We start from the raw sequence: 18536 nt of genomic DNA on the forward strand, positions 1-18536 counted from the left end.
GTCAGGAACATCAGATAATGTGTCCGCCAACAATTCCGCTGAAATTTCATCTTCTGTAAGATATTTTTTCCCGTAAGAACTACGTCTTTCCGTCATGAGTGTAAAGTGATTGAAATCTGAATGCTGACTAAATGCAGAACAGAGCAACAGAGGAAAATACAGAGCTGTTTGTTCTCTATATTTATCACAGATCATTAACTCAGAGTGAGGTCACGTTTCTATAAATATTCGTCAGCAGGACCATTTGGAGAAAAGCTCCCTGTATTGCGTAGTTAAGTGTATAGTGCATGGAAACCAAGCGTGTGTTAAAAACACAGATTTGCATCATCTGTCTTGCACAGCTATAAATGTATAGATGCAAATCTGCATCACCGGTCCACAATGTGTTAACTACAAACACCTCCCTCGTGCTTTCTATCATTTTCAAACATAAAAATCATTAACAATTTTTCCTTAGACTGAAGTTTGTATAAATATTTTAGACTCAGTTGGATTTCTTGTGGAATTTCCATCCAGGAGCAGAAAAGCTACCAATGATCTTCAGTATTTTGCCTGAATTAAAAAACAAATAAATGAACAAAAACCTATAAGGAATTTTTGTTCAAGAGCGGAAATACAGGTGCCAGGAGTTGTCTAAGAGCACAGGAAATAAAGCAAGAAATGAGTCAACAGGGGAAGAAATAAGGAAGGTTTAGCTTGAGAAAATATTTTCAGGACTGTCACAAATTGAGTGTGTGAGTGGAAACAATACTGGAGAGTCAGCGAGTAAGCCGAGGAAAACATCTTTGGTATGATTTATGACTTTAACACCTGTTAACGGGCTGCAGGTCGATGAAAAGGTGCACAAAATCAGGTCTCAGAGGTAGGAAAATAGAGAAAAAAAGACTGGGGAAAATGTCATCTTTGAACTCATGTTCTGACTCTGAACTCATGTTCTGACTCTATACAAAGAAATTTCTATAAACTTTGCCATTATTTTCAAGTACAATTTAAAAAACTGCACAGAATTAAGATGAAATAAAATCAAACTCAATTTAAAGAAAACATTTATTGATTATGTACCAGGTCTTATGCTAGATGCTGTGTGTCCTAGAAGGTTAGGGGAGGACGGAGGATAAGGAGTGAGGATGAAGAGAAGTCAGCTGGTGAACAGCAATGCGGACACATAACTATAAGGCAGCGTAATGAAGGAAGTGCTATCACAGAAGTTTAAAGCAAAGGCGAGGGTCTGATAGATGAAATTGCACCTGAGGTGACAAGTTATCCAGTATGGCTGTACCTCAGAGCATGTGAAGCACACAACAGGAAAGAACGCAAAGGGTTCAGACTCACTCTTCTCCTCACAGACCCCTGAGCTCAAACAACATGTGGTCCTTTAGGTCTGGCTTCTTGCCTTTAACATGATGCTTCTGAAGTTCAGCCGTGCTGTAGCATGTACCGGCCAGCCCTTCACTCTCTTGTCTTGTTGAGTAGTGTTCCATCGTACAGACAGACCTCATTTTGTTTATACACTCACCACTGATGGACATTTGAGTGGTTTCCACTTTGGGGCTATGATGAATANCGCTCACGCTGGCTGCTGGCTACATATGGTAGCCCATGGCAACCCACTGCCACAGGGGCTGCAGCCTACGCCGTCGCTGGTGACTCACGGCAGCCCATGCCGTTGCCAGCGACTCATGGCAGCCCAGCCCCAGGTCGGGCTGCCGTTCACCATCTTAGCTGCAGAGGGCAGTGTCACTGGCCCTCATATGTGGGATCCGAACCGGAGCCCTCTGGTGTCCCAAGCCAGTTCTTAACCAACGCGCCACTCAGCCGGCCTTGCACTCTGATATTTTCTATTCTCTTCAACTTCTCTTTTTGAATGCTTGTCATGAACTATTAAATTGATATCATGAGGTGTTAGCGGATCTTGATCTACAATTTGAAACACACTGGGTTAGAAGGCCAAGCGCAAGCTGGGGACAGGCCCGGCCCCACAGCCAGGATAAGAAGAGCTCGTGCATGTGTGGTCTATTCGCTGCCATACGTGACTGTTTGGCTCTTTCATAGAGAGCAGGGCCTGGGGCAGCTGAAACACTGCTCATACACACTGCACCTCTACTTCTACTTCACTCTTGGACCTGCTTTACCACAAGCCCCTTAACAACAGGAGGCCACCTGTCCTTTGTACATAGTATGACAAGGAGACTGAGCTGTAATTATCAGGAAATTTGCTGCATCGACATTCATAACACAAAGCAAGGAGCCAAACTTTCTGAGTGTTTCTAAGTAAGTCCCAGGGTGGATGATGGTTCAGGTGCAAAATCAAATTCCTCAGAATTTTGAACAGCTCACCTGCTGAGGTCTCTGTGTTTGAAACACACTGGCCTTGTGTTTCTCTGAGTTTCTTTGTAAATTATCTTCCCTAGCTTGATCCTTTTTATACACTACACAATTTAACACATTGACAACAGGGCATTTAAATTGTCTAAATGCATGTTCCCAAGGTTTAAACCATTGAAATCAACTTTTATACTGTATTTCTTTAAAAGTTTATAACAAGTTCGCTGACTATTTTTGTGAACTGAAACTTTCAGGAAATACTCATCAAAGACCCTAGTAGTGCCTGAGGGTGTGATACCTCTGGAAACATTCCCCCTTGTGGAGTGGCACTAAGCAGAACTTGCAGATGTACCGAGTTTCACTTCTTTTTTTGTGGGCAGCACAAANAGTATCTAGAATATGAAAGATACTTTCCTAAACACTTTACATATACTAATTCATTTCCTCAGAATTATAATTCTGTAAAGTAGGTACTAATCTTATCTCCATTTTAAAGATGAAGAGGCTGAGGCAGAGGACTAAAACAATTTGCTCAAGACTGTAAGGCGTTTGGCTCAAGGGGCCATGCTCTCAACCACTATACTATGCACCGTCAGAAACATTAAGTGACACAAAGGTAAATGATGTTATAAAAGCTGTGACCTTTGTAATAATGATGGGGATTATAGGGATTTTTTTAATTAAGGGAAAACCTGATACTGATGTCAGTAGCTCAACTTTTCAAAAAACTATATATTAATTTTAGAGAAAATGGAAAAAATTTTAAAGGAACATATTCACATATTCAGGAAAATACTCACATTCTAAGTCCAGCATTTTCCAACACCAATTCTTCCAGTCGACTGGACCGATTCACCACCCTCAAGATCTGTTCACAGACATCAGTGCACTATAACAGAAAACATTCTTTAACCATGCCATAAGTCTACCAACAAGCTCACTTCATTGTTATAAACCTATGCAGATGCAAACTTGTAATTAAATAAGGCATTCATTTATGCATTCATTCAATTCAACCAATTTTAACTAAGCATCTACTATGACACACCATCATGATGAAGGTCCTAAGGATGCAATGACATAAAGGACAAAGTCTCTGTCTTCAAGAATGTACCATCCAACAGGGCAATCAGGCTAGAAAATATACATTATAATAGAATAAGAAAAAGGCCATTTGGGTAACGCTATGGGCACAAAGAGTCGCATCTCAACCAGTCTTCGGAAAACCTAAGGAATTCCCAAAGAAAGTGGCTAAATGACTAAATGGCGATGATGATGATGATGATGATGATGATGATGATTTCTTTACTGAGCTCTTATCATGTGCCAGGCACTAAACTAAGCCTTTTATGTGTATTTCATCACAAAACTCTTAATTAAGTACTACTATTCCTTTTTTATAAATAAATAAAATAAGGCTTGGGGNTTTTGATTAATAAAGATTTGTTTGAGCTTAGTTATAATAATTTAAAATTCATGGTCTGAAACGGCAATTACATTTGCACCAACCTAATATATATATACACACACACACACACACACACACACACACACACACACACACACACACATTCATTCACAGGAAGTAAAGTACAGCATATGGAAGATAGTCAATGGTATTATAACAGCTATATACGTCAGAAAGGTAGTAGACTTGGGGAGGCATAAATGTCTAATTATTATGTTGTTTTGTACACCTGAAACTAAAATTTAAAAAGTTATTAAAAAAAAAAAAAGGAAAAAAGAAAAACCAAGCTAATCTAGTCTAACAGAAGTCAGGAGAGCAGTTATCTTTTCTGGGTGGTGGAGGGCAGGAGGGGAAACCACTGGGGCAAAACACAAGAGAAGCTGTGGAGTGTTGCTAATTTACTATTTCTTGATCTTGGTAGTAGCTGCATGAGAGCATTCACTTTATAAAAATTAATTAAGATATAAACTTGGGGCTTGACTTTTTTGAATGTACATTATACTTCAATTAAACAATCTGCTTCAAAAGTTAGGGATGGAAAATAACCGAAGAAAATCTAGATGGCCTTGGGTTTGATGATGACTTTTTAGATACAATACCAAAGGTACAATTCATGAAAGAAATAATTGATAAGCTGGGCTTACTTAAAATTAAAATTTTCTGCTTTGTGAAAGAAAACGTCAAGGGAATGAGAAGACAAATCACAGACTAGGAGAAAATATATATATGCAAAGGCACAGCTGATAAAGTACTGTTATTCAAAGTACACAAGGATCTCTTAAAACTCAATAATAAGAAAGCACACCACCTGATTAAAAAAAAAAGATAAAAGATGCCTCAGCAAAGACAACATACAGATGGCAAATAAGCATATAAAAAGATACTCCACCTCAGACGTCATCAGGGAAATGCAAATTAAAACAACAATGAGATTCCACTATACACCAATTAGAATGGCCAAAATCTGGAAAACTGACAGCATCAAATGCTGACAAGGATGTGGAGCAACAAAAACTCGCATGCATTGCTGGTGGGAATGTAAAATGTACAATCACTTTGGAAGGCAGTTTGGTGGTTTCTTATAAAATTAAACATACTCTTATACCATCCAGCAATCACGTTCCTTGATATTTACCTAAAAAGTATATAACACTTTGGAAAAGGAAAAACTATGGAGACAGTAAAAAGATCAGTGGTTTCCAGGGGTTAGGGAGTGGGGAGGATGAATATGTGGAACAGAAAAGATTTTTAGGACAGTGAAAATACTCTGTATGATAATATAATGGTGGATACATGTCATTATAAATACGATTGTATAATACAAACCCATAGAATACAACATCAAGAATGAACCTTAATGTAAACCACGGACTCTGGGTGATAATGAAATGTCAATGTAGGTTAATCATTTGTAACAAATGTACCACTCTGACAGGGATGTTGATAATGGGGGACAGGGGCAGTTTGTGTGGGGGGCAGGGAGTACATGGGAAATCTCTATACCTTCCTGTCAATTTTGCTGTGAACCTAAAGCTGCTCTTAAAAAAACAAAAATCCTTGAAAACAAAATTAGGTATGAAAGAGGGATGAACATAATTTGATAAGTTATCATTGCCTACTCATGACCAATTCTTTTACATTTTTTATACTTAACAATGTTAAAAAACAGAATCCCCAAAGACGTACTCTGTATCTTCAAATCATTCTAAAAATATTATCTGTTAAATCAAAATTAAAACCTACCACTAAACTCCAAATTTCTTGTACTCAGATTGACTTGAGTTATTTTGCTTTATTCTTTGAGAAAGTGACCATTTTTAAACTTCTTGTGTCAGATACACCTGTAACACCTCATAAAACTGTAAATACCTATAGCCAAATTCAAGGCCAGAATGGAACAATTATTTTACACTACTGGTGACACGCCCCCCATCTGTTCATTCCTTAAGCATGAACTATCTTGAAAAAAGGAAAGAAGGTAGACAGAAAGTTGTAAACAATACAGAAATATTTTTCTCTAGAAATCCAACAAATAATGAAAGTAATAACTAGTGAAGCTCCCAAATTATGTTTAAATAATTTATTTAAAAGAAAAAAGCAGGACTCCAGGTAAAAACGATCAAAGGAAAAGAGGACTAAATCACATACAAGATAGTCTGGTTCAAGTAGTTTTTAATCAAATTCTAGACTAAGTTACTAGCTTCTTTCTTGACAAACATTTTAATTTCCTACTAACCCACAAGTCACAAATATTTTATATTTCTCCTTTAAAGAAACACCAGTGCTAAGTGCTGATGGAATGAAAGGCGTAACTGGGGTCAGCACTGTTCATTTTTTTAAATGAAAACTAAACTGATCTATGAAAAAAGGAAACAGATTATTACACAAGGGTCCCCCATTTTGGCAAACTTCAGAAACAGGGTCTTGGCAACATGAATAAATCAAGAGTGGTTGGCAGCAGAAATCTCAGGAAAAACAAAAAAATTAACCTGCCCTTTTCTTTCTGTAGCTGCTTACTCAATAGAGCCATGCAAGAAAGTGGTCATCGAGAAAACAGTTCCTCACAAAGAAAGGACAGAAGAGAGTTTTCAACTTTTGGCCCACACCGTTCAATTCTGCCGCCCAAATAAAGCAAAACATAGCCTTCAAAGCTGTGAATTAGAAGTAAATTTATGACTAAAAGTTTTTGTTTGGAGACTTTACTGGTTGAATTACCCTCCTTATGATTTATTTTTAGTATTTGTCAAATTTAGAAGAAAAAAAATGTTCTAATTTTTATTTCTCCTTTCAAAACAAAATTATCATAGCTTCCTCTGCTTTGAAATATTTATGCCTAATAAAAAAGTAAATATATTAATAAAATATTTAGTATTATAACTTGCCATCTTATGTTATTAACTTATAAACACAGGAAATTAAATCTGACATTGCAGATTTTACCCATTAATCATACATGCACTTAAAAACCTCTGATAATGCCATATAAAATTCGAACAGTGGATATTCTGGAGTCAGTATGATTCACAAGGTAGGAAAAAAGGTTTAAGGAAGTCCGTGTTAATTGAAAGAATCAATATTGATAATGTTTTTTTTTGGAAGAGAGACTTTATTTTCTAATTAAAATTTATTGGGGTGACAATGGTCAACAAAACTACATAGGTTTCAAGTGTACGATTCTATAATACATCATCTATATATTGCATTATGTCTTCACCACCAAGAGTCAGTTCTCCTTCCATCAGCATGTATCTGACCCTCTTTACACTCTTCTACTATCCCTTTTCCCCTCTTACCCTCTGGTAACCACTAAACTGCTTTCTGTGTCTATAAGTCTTTGTTTCTTTGTCTGTCTTGCTCCTTTGCTGCTTTCAGTTTTATATCCCACATATGAGTGAAGTCACATGGTTCTCAACTTTTTCTACTTATTTCACTTAGCATAATAATCTCAAGATCCATCCATGTTCTCACAAATGGCAGTATTTCATCTTTCCTTATGGCAAAGTAGTATTCCATTGTGTATACGCATATATACCACATCTTCTTTATCCAATCATCTATCGACACTTTGGTTGTTTCTATGTCTTGGCCACCACAAATAGTGCTGCAATGAACATTATTAAATCCGTAAAGATACATGTGCTCCAATATTAATAATTTAACAAAATTCTGCCTGTGGTGTTCTAGCAATACGATAAAAATATCAATTAAATATGACTGACATCATGAACCTAAAGAAAATTACTTTCTGGGTTATAACTGTCACATAGAAACCTAGCATCTTTAAATATTAAAATGACCACTTTATAAAATTTATTGACATGCTATCAATAAGCCAATGTTTTTCAAATGGCATCCACAAAATTCTTTCCTTCCACTTCCAAAGTCAAATCAGACAATCACAATAACAGTCTGAGAGAGTAACTGACAGGTTGACTGATTACTCAGAAAAACCTTTAAAGGGACTCTGACACGTGGTATGAGATACAACTCCACAAGCTTTGTCTAAATAATGTAAATACACAGTTTCCTTACCCATTAAAAAAAAAAAAGATAACACTTGCACTATTTAACTTGACAGGGCTATTTTAGAAATCAAATGAGGCAGGAGAAGCTAACATTTCTAGAGTGCACAGTATCTGACAGGCTATTCTTACCCTTTTATGTGGATTACCTCATTTAATCCATAGAATACCCTAGGTAACAGGTACTATTATTAGCCATTTTAAAGATAAAGAAACAGGCACACAGAAGTTAGGTAATTTGTTCAAGGAAACTCAGCTATAAAGTGGCAAAGCCCAGAATCAAACCCATTTATTTTGACTCCAGATCCGACTAGTGTACACTGAGGGATACAAAAGACACAAAGCCCCCCAAAATGTTGGCGGTAATTCTAGAATCTAGAATCTATTTCTCTTATCTTTTTTAGAAGATCAACCCAGAGTCACCATCAGATGGTCAGGAAAAAAACATTTGGGTATTTCAGGTCAACATTTCCAAAGGAAAAACATCCTGAAAGAGGATTCTAAATCATCTCTAGACAAAATAATGAAATTTAGAACAAAACGAGGGGAGGGAATAAGGACAGACGGTCCTGACAAGGCTAAGATCATAAAAACTCAGGTAACTGGGAAGCATAACTGGGNTACAAATAGCAAATACTCAAATTTTTACGGAAATAGAAAACAAAGTCAGAAAGTGAAAAAAGAACCGAAAAATCAGCATGATTTCATCGCTTCACAGTACAAGGCCTTGTGCTAGATCGTCTCACTTAAATCTCAAAACAGACGGCTAATTATTGCTTACGTTTTACAGAAGAAGAGATATTAATAGATGTTCAGGGATATGCAGTGAAACTAGGGCCAAAGGGACAGGACTACAGTCAAAGCCCAGACTCTGACACATCACGTGTGTGCAGTTTTATCAGATCTGCTTTAAAAGAGCGAAATGAAAGCCCACATAGAAAACCATGCAATGGAAGTAGTCTCATATTTTCCTACTTTATTCACTTTAATTTTTAGATTTAAAATGAAAGCTTTAGATTAAAAAGCAAGCACAACTCTTTCTGCAGTTGTTTAATGGTCTTCACTCTCTTCATCTCCCTCCACTGACCAAGGGCTCAGAACAAGTCCTGGCAGCTCTCTTGGTGTCTCATGACAGGTTATAGCTTCTCTGAGGGTAAATTCCACCTTGTTACACAGGCCCCCAAGACCCACAGTGCTGACAGTCTTCTCCTGTACTGCTTCACTCAGGAACTACGTCAACACTCTCATCGCAAATCCTTATGTGGGTTTAATGTCAAGTGGTGACTACACTTCAGGACTTCTTTATTGTGTATTCTGTCCTGTCAGTTGATGTGAAGTACAGCTGGCTTTTGTTATAATGAATGAACTTCCAGGCACTAAAGAGCACATCATTAACTGAATCAAGTTTTACGTTAATGTGATGGGTAGGGCAGCACCATCTGTACACAGGACATGCAAAAACCTTGAAAAAAAATATCCTGGTACATTAAAAGTCTAATCTAATACGTAATGGCACCAGAAATGTAAACATTAAAATGTTTTAAATATATAGCAGTCTAGGTGCATTTGTGTGATCAAGTCAATGACTGTAACTAGTAAAAACTGCATATGAAATGATAGACATAAATGGTCCTAAATATAGACACTGCATTTTTCTTAAAGAAATATAGCAAAATGTTATAAGGACACCATTAAACATGATGTGAATTTTTTTCTAACAGAATTTGTATACAATATTTTTAATGTTTGATAATGAGCCATAATTGAAAACAATTACAACATGTTCTATGGATAATGTAAATAACATTATGTTCTAGAAAAAAGTTTGCATGAAGATGATGGAGGCTAGTTCATTTTGCCATGGTCTGCCTAACATGTTTTTCTGAATTAGCTGAATGTTTAATGTTAAAAACCAGTTCTAAGGAAACAACCACACAGCTTAATGCATTCAATAATCATGTATTTAGTACCTACTAAGTACTGGGTAGGGTTATCCAGCGCTAAGGGTTACGAGCTAAGAGCAGGTCTTGTTTCCTCACTGTGCTCCAGTGGTGGGCAAAAACCCATGTTCAACTATCTGCAGCCCAATGGGAGACGTGCTGGGTAGGGAGNCAAAATCAAATTCCTCAGAATTTTGAACAGCTCATCTGCTGAGGTCTCTGTGTTTGAAACACACTGGCCTTGTGTTTCTCTGAGTTTCTTTGTAAATTATCTTCCCTAGCTTGATCCTTTTTATACACTACACAATTTAACACATTGACAACAGGGCATTTAAATTGTCTAAATGCATGTTCCCAAGGTTTAAACCATTGAAATCAACTTTTATACTGTATTTCTTTAAAAGTTTATAACAAATTCGCTGACTATTTTTGTGAACTGAAACTTTCAGGAAATACTCATCAAAGACTCTAGTAGTGCCTGAGGGTGTGATACCTCTGGAAACATTCCCCCTTGTGGAGTGGCACTAAGCAGAACTTGCAGATGTACCGAGTTTCACTTCTTTTTTTGTGGGCAGCACAAACATGGCAACTCCTAGCAGGATATTTTCTTTTAACCCGTTCACTTCCAAAAATTTTCTCTAGCACATGTTTGCACATATCACCTGAAAGTCTCCCGGGGGGGGGTCCTCATGAGGCACATGAGGGGTTTGGGCTGATGTTCCTGAGCGTGCTGCGTCTGTGTCTGTGTCTGAGTCTGCCTCCACCTTACCTGTAGCCCAGTCTTTTGCCACTTGTAGCAGAAATTCTTCGTATCTCATTTTTGATGTAGGATTCAGTTTTTGATAGATTCGAAAAGAATTGAAAATATAAATTGCAGCTTATAAGCCAAAATGCAACTTGCTTTGGCCACTTCACTGTTTTGCTCAAGAGAAAATAAGACAAGTACTGATCTGCCCTATCAACACCCTTCATGAACATATACGGAAAAATACAAATAGGTTTTTTCTTTACTCCTTCATCTCTCCACGGAACATCAACCATTGTTGAATCGTGAATTGTGGAACTCATGTTGACAACACGAGTATCTCCCCAGGATTGAAGAACAATTTCACCCTTTCTCCTGAATGTGGTTTCGCCACATTTCAGAGACTGTGATTCGTTTTTCATTTCTGGAGGGAAGACCCCTGTTCGTTCCGATTGTTCCACATACTCTAGCTTGTCTGGAAAGGAGAGTTTCAGCAATTGTCACATGATTGTAATAGTTGTCTTGGTAGACATGGTAATTTTGATCAAGATAAGGTTCCAAAGGAGTGAAAATAGTTTCCTGTAATTTTTTACCTTCACCAGCGTAAATTTTTAAATTCAAGATATAGCCTGAGGTGCTTTCAGTGACCATACAAACAAGTAAGCCATACTTTATAAGTTTCCCTGGGTTATATGTTCGTATATGAAGCCTACCCCTCCAAGGAATCATTNATGATGTAAGCTGGCACGTGGTGAGAGAAGGGGGCTACATGTCAAGAACCTGAGCTTAGCCTCTGGGCCTGGGAGTGGTCCCCAATGGGCAACTGGCAAGAAAATGGTAACCTCAGTCCTACAGCCCCAAGGAAGTTAATTCTGCCAACAGCCAATGAGCTTGAGGAGGACCCTGTTACAGATAAGATCACAGCCTGGAAGACAACTTAACTTCAGTCTTGTGAGATTGAGTAGAGAACCCAGCCAACCTGGACCCAGACTGCTGACCAAAGGAAACTCTGAGATAATAAATTTGAGTCATTTTAAGCTGCCAAGTTAGTGCTAATTTGTTACACAGTAATAAGAACTAATATAATAGTTTAAAAGTATTATCCTCCTTTCTGTTTGTACCACTTCAAAAACAGTTAATCAAGTGATAGAATTTTAGCATGAGTATTTTCCTCAAAGGGTAGAAAGAGCTGGAAGCCATCAAAAGCAAAAGCAGCACTTATAACACAATTACAGCTAAGCTGATTCTATTCTTCAGGCATGGCTAAATTAAACTCCATAATCTGCTTACAATTCTGACATCAAAGGTCAAGTGACCACTACAGTACCTCTGTCCTCCAGTGCGTTACCAGCAAGGTTAATCGTGTGGAGTCCTGAGCTGGGATTATGTGACAGAGCACTGGCCAGTTTCTGTGCAAATTCTCTGGAAGTAAACAAAACAATACGATCAAATAACACAAAATACAGAACTGCTCAAATAAAACACTTAAAGCTAAAACAGCTAGAGTGAAATCTAAAAAGAGAGAGAAAGAAGCTTTCTTTACAATATTAAACTATATATCATGCATTTGTTAACAGCCAATCTATTTTACACAAGTATATATTATCATTTGAGAATCTATGAAGTCACAGCCAGAATATGGTTAATTTTTATTAGCTAAAACCTCATTCAGAAGCAAAAAAATATATTATTACCTCATTAAAGACACATTTTCAGGATGCTACAAATAGTACAAGTTCTCCCCTCTATAACTTAAAAAAAAAAAAAATCCTGACTTGAACCTGCTTTTCATGAAAGCTGTCACAGGCTATTCACGTTATACCTTACTCCTCATTTCATGCATTACTCAGGAATGCAAACCTGATTGCTCTAATTNCCTGTTAGTTGATTGTTGCAGAAGTTCATTGTTGTTGAAATGTAAACACCACCAAATTTGTTCAAATCTATTATGGCTCATAAGTTTCCTGAAAATAGGAGTATCTAAAAATGGATCAGAGTGGCTCAGTTGGTTAAGAGTTTGCTTAAGAGCATGAGCTCTGAGCAACAGGGTTGCTGGTTTGATTCCCACATGGGTCAGTGAGCTTCGCCTGAGCTGTGTCCAAGCTCAGCTGCCGCCAAGCTGTCAACAGGTGGGGCAGGATGGCTCAGCTGGTGAGAGCACGTGCTCCTAATGACAAGATTGCCTGTTGGATGGTGGGCTATGCCCACCTGTGGCTGGGACTGAACTCGGCACCTTAGGCTAGGCTGCTGCCCGGATGGCTCAGTGGATAGAGCGTACACTCTTAACAACAAGGTTGCTGGTTCAACTCCCGCATGGAAAAAAAAAAATGGATCTGTAGACCAATAATCCTTTAGTTTATCTTTCCTAACTTGCCCCATTAGAATAATTGAAAAAATTTTTTCTCATTTCTGCTACAGTGACATCTGACCATTTCAACCCCTTAGAACCAGTAACATACTTTTCCTGATTTTGTAAGCAATATAGATTCGTTTCCTCACACGACATATCAAAGAATCTGTCTCCAAGAAAGAGTCCTGTTACTTGCGATACTTTCATCAGGTCAGAGGGAATTTGTTTCACCTCTGGGTTTCCGGTAAATGGCCCTAATTTGGTGTTTTATCTGTTTTTACCCATGTTGAAACCACCGAATCTAGTGTGTCATCGTCATCGCCACTTTCATTTGCGCTTTGTTCACTGTAACTGGGTAAAGGATGCACAATTTTGTTTTGCCTATTTCCAATAATAGAAGAGTCACTATCATTTTCACTGTCACTATCAGCATAGTCAGGAACATCAGATAATGTGTCCGCCAACAATTCCGCTGAAATTTCATCTTCTGTAAGATATTTTTTCCCGTAAGAACTACGTCTTTCCGTCATGAGTGTAAAGTGATTGAAATCTGAATGCTGACTAAATGCAGAACAGAGCAACAGAGGAAAATACAGAGCTGTTTGTTCTCTATATTTATCACAGATCATTAACTCAGAGTGAGGTCACGTTTCTATAAATATTCGTCAGCAGGACCATTTGGAGAAAAGCTCCCTGTATTGCGTAGTTAAGTGTATAGTGCATGGAAACCAAGCGTGTGTTAAAAACACAGATTTGCATCATCTGTCTTGCACAGCTATAAATGTATAGATGCAAATCTGCATCACCGGTCCACAATGTGTTAACTACAAACACCTCCCTCGTGCTTTCTATCATTTTCAAACATAAAAATCATTAACAATTTTTCCTTAGACTGAAGTTTGTATAAATATTTTAGACTCAGTTGGATTTCTTGTGGAATTTCCATCCAGGAGCAGAAAAGCTACCAATGATCTTCAGTATTTTGCCTGAATTAAAAAACAAATAAATGAACAAAAACCTATAAGGAATTTTTGTTCAAGAGCGGAAATACAGGTGCCAGGAGTTGTCTAAGAGCACAGGAAATAAAGCAAGAAATGAGTCAACAGGGGAAGAAATAAGGAAGGTTTAGCTTGAGAAAATATTTTCAGGACTGTCACAAATTGAGTGTGTGAGTGGAAACAATACTGGAGAGTCAGNTGTTTTAAATGCATTGATCCATACAGTCTTCACAATAACCCAGGAAGAAGGACTATCATCAACATCATTTTACAGATGAAGACCCCCAAGGCACAGAGAGGTCAGAGAGCTGCCCATGGTCACAAAGTTAGTCCGTGCAGAGCCAGGTTTCACACCCAGACACCGTGACTCATGAGCTCCTTGTATAACTACTGTCTAACTACTCACTGAAGAGTAATCCACTTTCCATATGTCAAGAGTCTTCAACCTAAGCTACAGGGAAGTCCAGGGTTTTCAGATCAGAGATTGCAAACCCTTTTCATCACATTCAACCAAACTCTCAGTTTCTAATTTGAAAGTCAATATCAAGATGTATTCTGAAGTGATTTCTCCAATAATGAAGATTCTTGTTGCTTCGGACATCAAAAATAAATTGTTACTATTGGGGGACTATTTAAAGAAAGGTAAAAGGCAAAAACAAAGAAGTCTAAATCGCTTGTCAAATTCTTTGCTACATTAGATTCTAGATAATCTAATGAATTAGCAGTTCTTACCTCATGTTTCTTATCTGTATGACTTCGTAAGAATTTACTTTTACAGCTATTATTTTCAGGCCAGATTTCCCTCCCTACTCCCCTTTTCTTGCCTGCCTCCTCCCTAAAATTATAAAGCCACTGTAATAGACAGTGTGAAATACCCCAGAAAAGTGTTAAAGAATAAAAATAATTGACAGATTTGAAGGATGTCTAGCAAGCCCCATAATCTACAAGGTGGGAAAAGCACAGAGGTAGAGAGCAATATTCCAGTGAACAACATCATGATTATAGGTAGTATATCTACACACCACAGGAGTGAAGGTTCTCCCTAATAAATCTTAACAAACATTCAAAGGCTTAAAGGAGGTGTTTCTTGCAAGAATGCAGTTTAGCTGCTCTACATGCTTCCTACATGCACACAATGGAATATGGAAAGGCTTGTAAAACTTGGAGCCACAGCAGTACCTTCCTGACATACTCATTTGATTGCCTCTCTGGGAATAATTTAGACTTTACTCCTTTATATCGAGTTTGAAAATGGGAGGCAGAGAGCTTTAAAAAGTTTTAAATGTCATGGATTAGCTATTCCTCCCTGATATCCTCATTTATATAGAAATATATCCTCTATGTCCTTAAGTCAATAGTTAGACCACTCACCAGCTCTATGAAGGGTGTGACAACATGAAACACCTCGCAAAGGAGGACATTTCCAGATGTTTAAGAGAGTGGTCTCTAAGTTCTTTTTATCATTCCCTCCTAAGTGAAAACTATTTTGAGCACATACCTTCACAAAATCTGTGTTTTCCCATAAATCATATGAATGTACTAGTGTAACAATATATTAGACTCAGTATAAAACATATAAACACAAATAAAATGGATGACCAAAATATAAACATAAAACAAATTCTATTATTTTTGTGACATTCCCCCAACATATCATTAATTTGTTAACCACAGGGTATATGTCTCACCCAAGTTGGGGACGAACGTTTTACCGAATTATATACAGAAAATTTTGAATGGAAACAGAAGCTAATGCTACTCACACCTGATTCCACACTCCAAGCAACATTTCTTCCTTTTTAAATGAGAGCAGGCATAAAGAGATGGAGCTTAGATTCGGAAAGAATTGCACACCAGTGACCTTCGGACAACCTGGACAAAAATTAATCCACACTCAACCCTTTTCCTGAAAGTATCAGGCTCAACAATGTCACCTTGATGAGTATGAAATATGACAACACAAAAACATGAGTCTGAAGGGAATGCACTGCTGGCTGGGATCTCATGAGCCCAGTTTAAACTCAGTGATGCATGTCATTGAGTCTTTAGAGGATTAATGAGATTAACTCTCTTGAAAAATCTTCCAGGAGCAAGAAAAATCAACATATTTAAAGCTATACACTCTCTTAGCCTCGGCACTACTACCTCTACCCTCATCTTTCCCTGTCAGTCCAAGTACAGTGTAATTATATTTTACACATGTCAGCTCACAGACCTATAAGAAATGTATAAAAAACACAGCCTTTTTCAAACCATGCCTCTTTTGGCCCACTGATACCTAAACCAGGGCAAATTTTAAGAATATACTTAAATAAATTTTGATAGCTATAAATAACAACTGAATGGGCATTTTCCGAGGACGTTCTAATTACTATTCTTCTCCAGAGACTAATCAGAAGGAGGTAGCATGGCCACTGTCATCCTTAGACCTGAATGTTTACTCAGCAACAACAGGGTCCCTGGTTCTGATAGAGCCTTCATTACTTACTTACTTACTTACTTAGTGAGTTGGTTATGAATTAATTAATCACAGCTTTCAAGTTGCTTATAAATCTACTTTGAAGAACGTGGGCAGACCCTAACGGTGCTAGTGAGGTGACAGAACATATAGAAGCAGGGAAGGTGCTCTACAGAGACAACAGCATGCTGGGGGACTCAGGATGAGGTGCATGGTTCTCCACTTCTGTTTATGAGGCTGTGTAGGTCATGTGATGTAGGCTACAGTACTGGGCGTATCTCTGAAGAAGAGCAGATCCCAGGCAAATGAGAGAGGTGGGAACTTTAGTAGGATCTCTGTGATCCTACTAATACCCTATCCCTGTGCAGCCCTCTAAGCCCATCTCCTATGTATGGTGATGGGGTCACACACATCAGAATATTGTTTCCCCACCCCTGTGCTCCAGATGACAAAGCTGACAAAATATTCAAAGTGGCGAAAAGCAAGGATCTACAACCAAAATTATTCTACCCAGCAAAACTATCATTTAGAATCAAAGGACAGATAAAGAGTTCCCAGACAAGAAAAAGCTAAAGCAGTTCATCACCACCAACCCAGTATTACAAGAAATGTTAAAGGGACTTCTTTAAGAAGAAAAAAAGATCAAAAATAGGAATAGTAAAATGGCAATAACTACATATCTATCAACAATTACTTTAAATGTAAATGGATTAAATGCTCCAATCAAAAGGTATCTCTGAGGCTATTTCGGTTTAGTTTGTTCATTTATTCTATTCTTTAGATTCCACATATAAGTGAGATCATAGAAAACACTGATGGCTGCTAGATGGGAGGGAAGTGGGGAGATGAGGGGATTAGAAAGCACAAATCAGTAGCCACAATATTGCCATGGGGATATAAAAGACAGTTTGGGGAATATAACAAATAATGTTGTAAAGATTTTATAGGGTATCAGAGGGGCACTTGTATTATTGGGAGACCACTTCATGGATGGTGTAGATGTTTGACCACTGAGCGATACACCTGAAGCTGAAGTTGAATAATTTTAATGTCAACTNGCAATGATGGTGCCAACTTGGGCCAGTGAAGCAATGTCCTCCACAACTAGACTGAAGAACAAAACGCCAGCAAGTTGTCTGTTCCCCTTCCCCCAATTCTCCAGCGCTGTTCCCATCCCCCCAATTCCCCAATTAAAAAAAAAAAAAGAAAAGATAGGTCAGGGAAGGTTTTTACAGGAAGTTATTGAGCTATCAGAGATGAGAGAGAAGGATGGGACCCATATTCTAGGCAGAAAAAATGGTCAACAGCTGGTGGGGCAGGGGGAGAAGGGAAAACTGTGGTTGAAAATTGATTTACTCAACTCTTCTAAGGAAAGGCAATGGCCTACTTCTTGACCTAAGTAGTGAACATAATGGTTGACTTTACAATTATTTGCATTCCAGTACATATCTCTAAGGAGACAAGTATATGAATGGCCTTAGCAGCATTGTTCATAATAGTCATTAAACTAACCAAAATGTCTAATCAGCACTAGAATGGATAAACTGTAGAATGTTTATACATTAGAGTAAAAAAAGAAAAGTAAAGAAACATAGCTACATACAACAACGTATAAAACCTCAATTTCTTAGGTACTTTACAACTCTCTCTCAATCAGAGAATTGGAGAGCTTTTAAGTCTGAGAAGACCCAGGGTCCAGAAAGCACTTTGGCAAACACTTATGAAAAATTCAAGGTCAGAACTACGTGACATTCAGGGTTCCTAGAATTCATTACTCTAGAAACGCCCAAGCCACCATGACAGCCAGACAAACACAGAGGCCAGGACCAGGGAGGCTCAGACGTAGTTACAAAAAAACAGTATCACAGGGCCAGTAATGACCAAAACTAATCTGGTCCTACTTACATAGAGAACACACACGATAGTACATAACGAATTTCATCTGAAAGTTCACTTTCCTGGATGGCTTTCTTAGGACACGGTAATAAGTGAGCACAGACGCGAATCTTGGATAAATACTTGTTTGGCATTTATATTATAAATAAATACCATCGCATTTATTGTGTATCACACGGTGTTACGGTTTGACCTCCTAAGAGACTCTTAATTATTATGTAAGGTCACATAAATCTGAAGAGTAAAGTTAGCCTTGAGGAGTGACACAGCAGTTTAGGGAACACTCTTGCAAGTCTTGGCAACACAGCAACATGGTATTCTCTTGTACGTTTCC

General features: G+C 37.9%; 1 protein-coding gene across 1 annotated transcript in view; it reads right to left on the reverse strand.

Annotated features, from left to right (window-relative positions):
* CARMIL1 (capping protein regulator and myosin 1 linker 1) overlaps window positions 1-18536 on the reverse strand; it is a 337821-nt gene that overhangs the window by 154124 nt on the left and 165161 nt on the right. Inside the window, exon 9 of the mRNA XM_019668166.1 lies at window positions 11828-11922. Coding sequence (XP_019523711.1) covers window positions 11828-11922 — 95 coding nt within the window. The remainder of the gene's footprint in view (window positions 1-11827; window positions 11923-18536) is intronic.

Source organism: Hipposideros armiger, unplaced genomic scaffold (assembly GCF_001890085.2).
Source record: "Hipposideros armiger isolate ML-2016 unplaced genomic scaffold, ASM189008v1 scaffold_519, whole genome shotgun sequence".
NCBI classification, from domain to species: domain Eukaryota; kingdom Metazoa; phylum Chordata; class Mammalia; order Chiroptera; family Hipposideridae; genus Hipposideros; species Hipposideros armiger.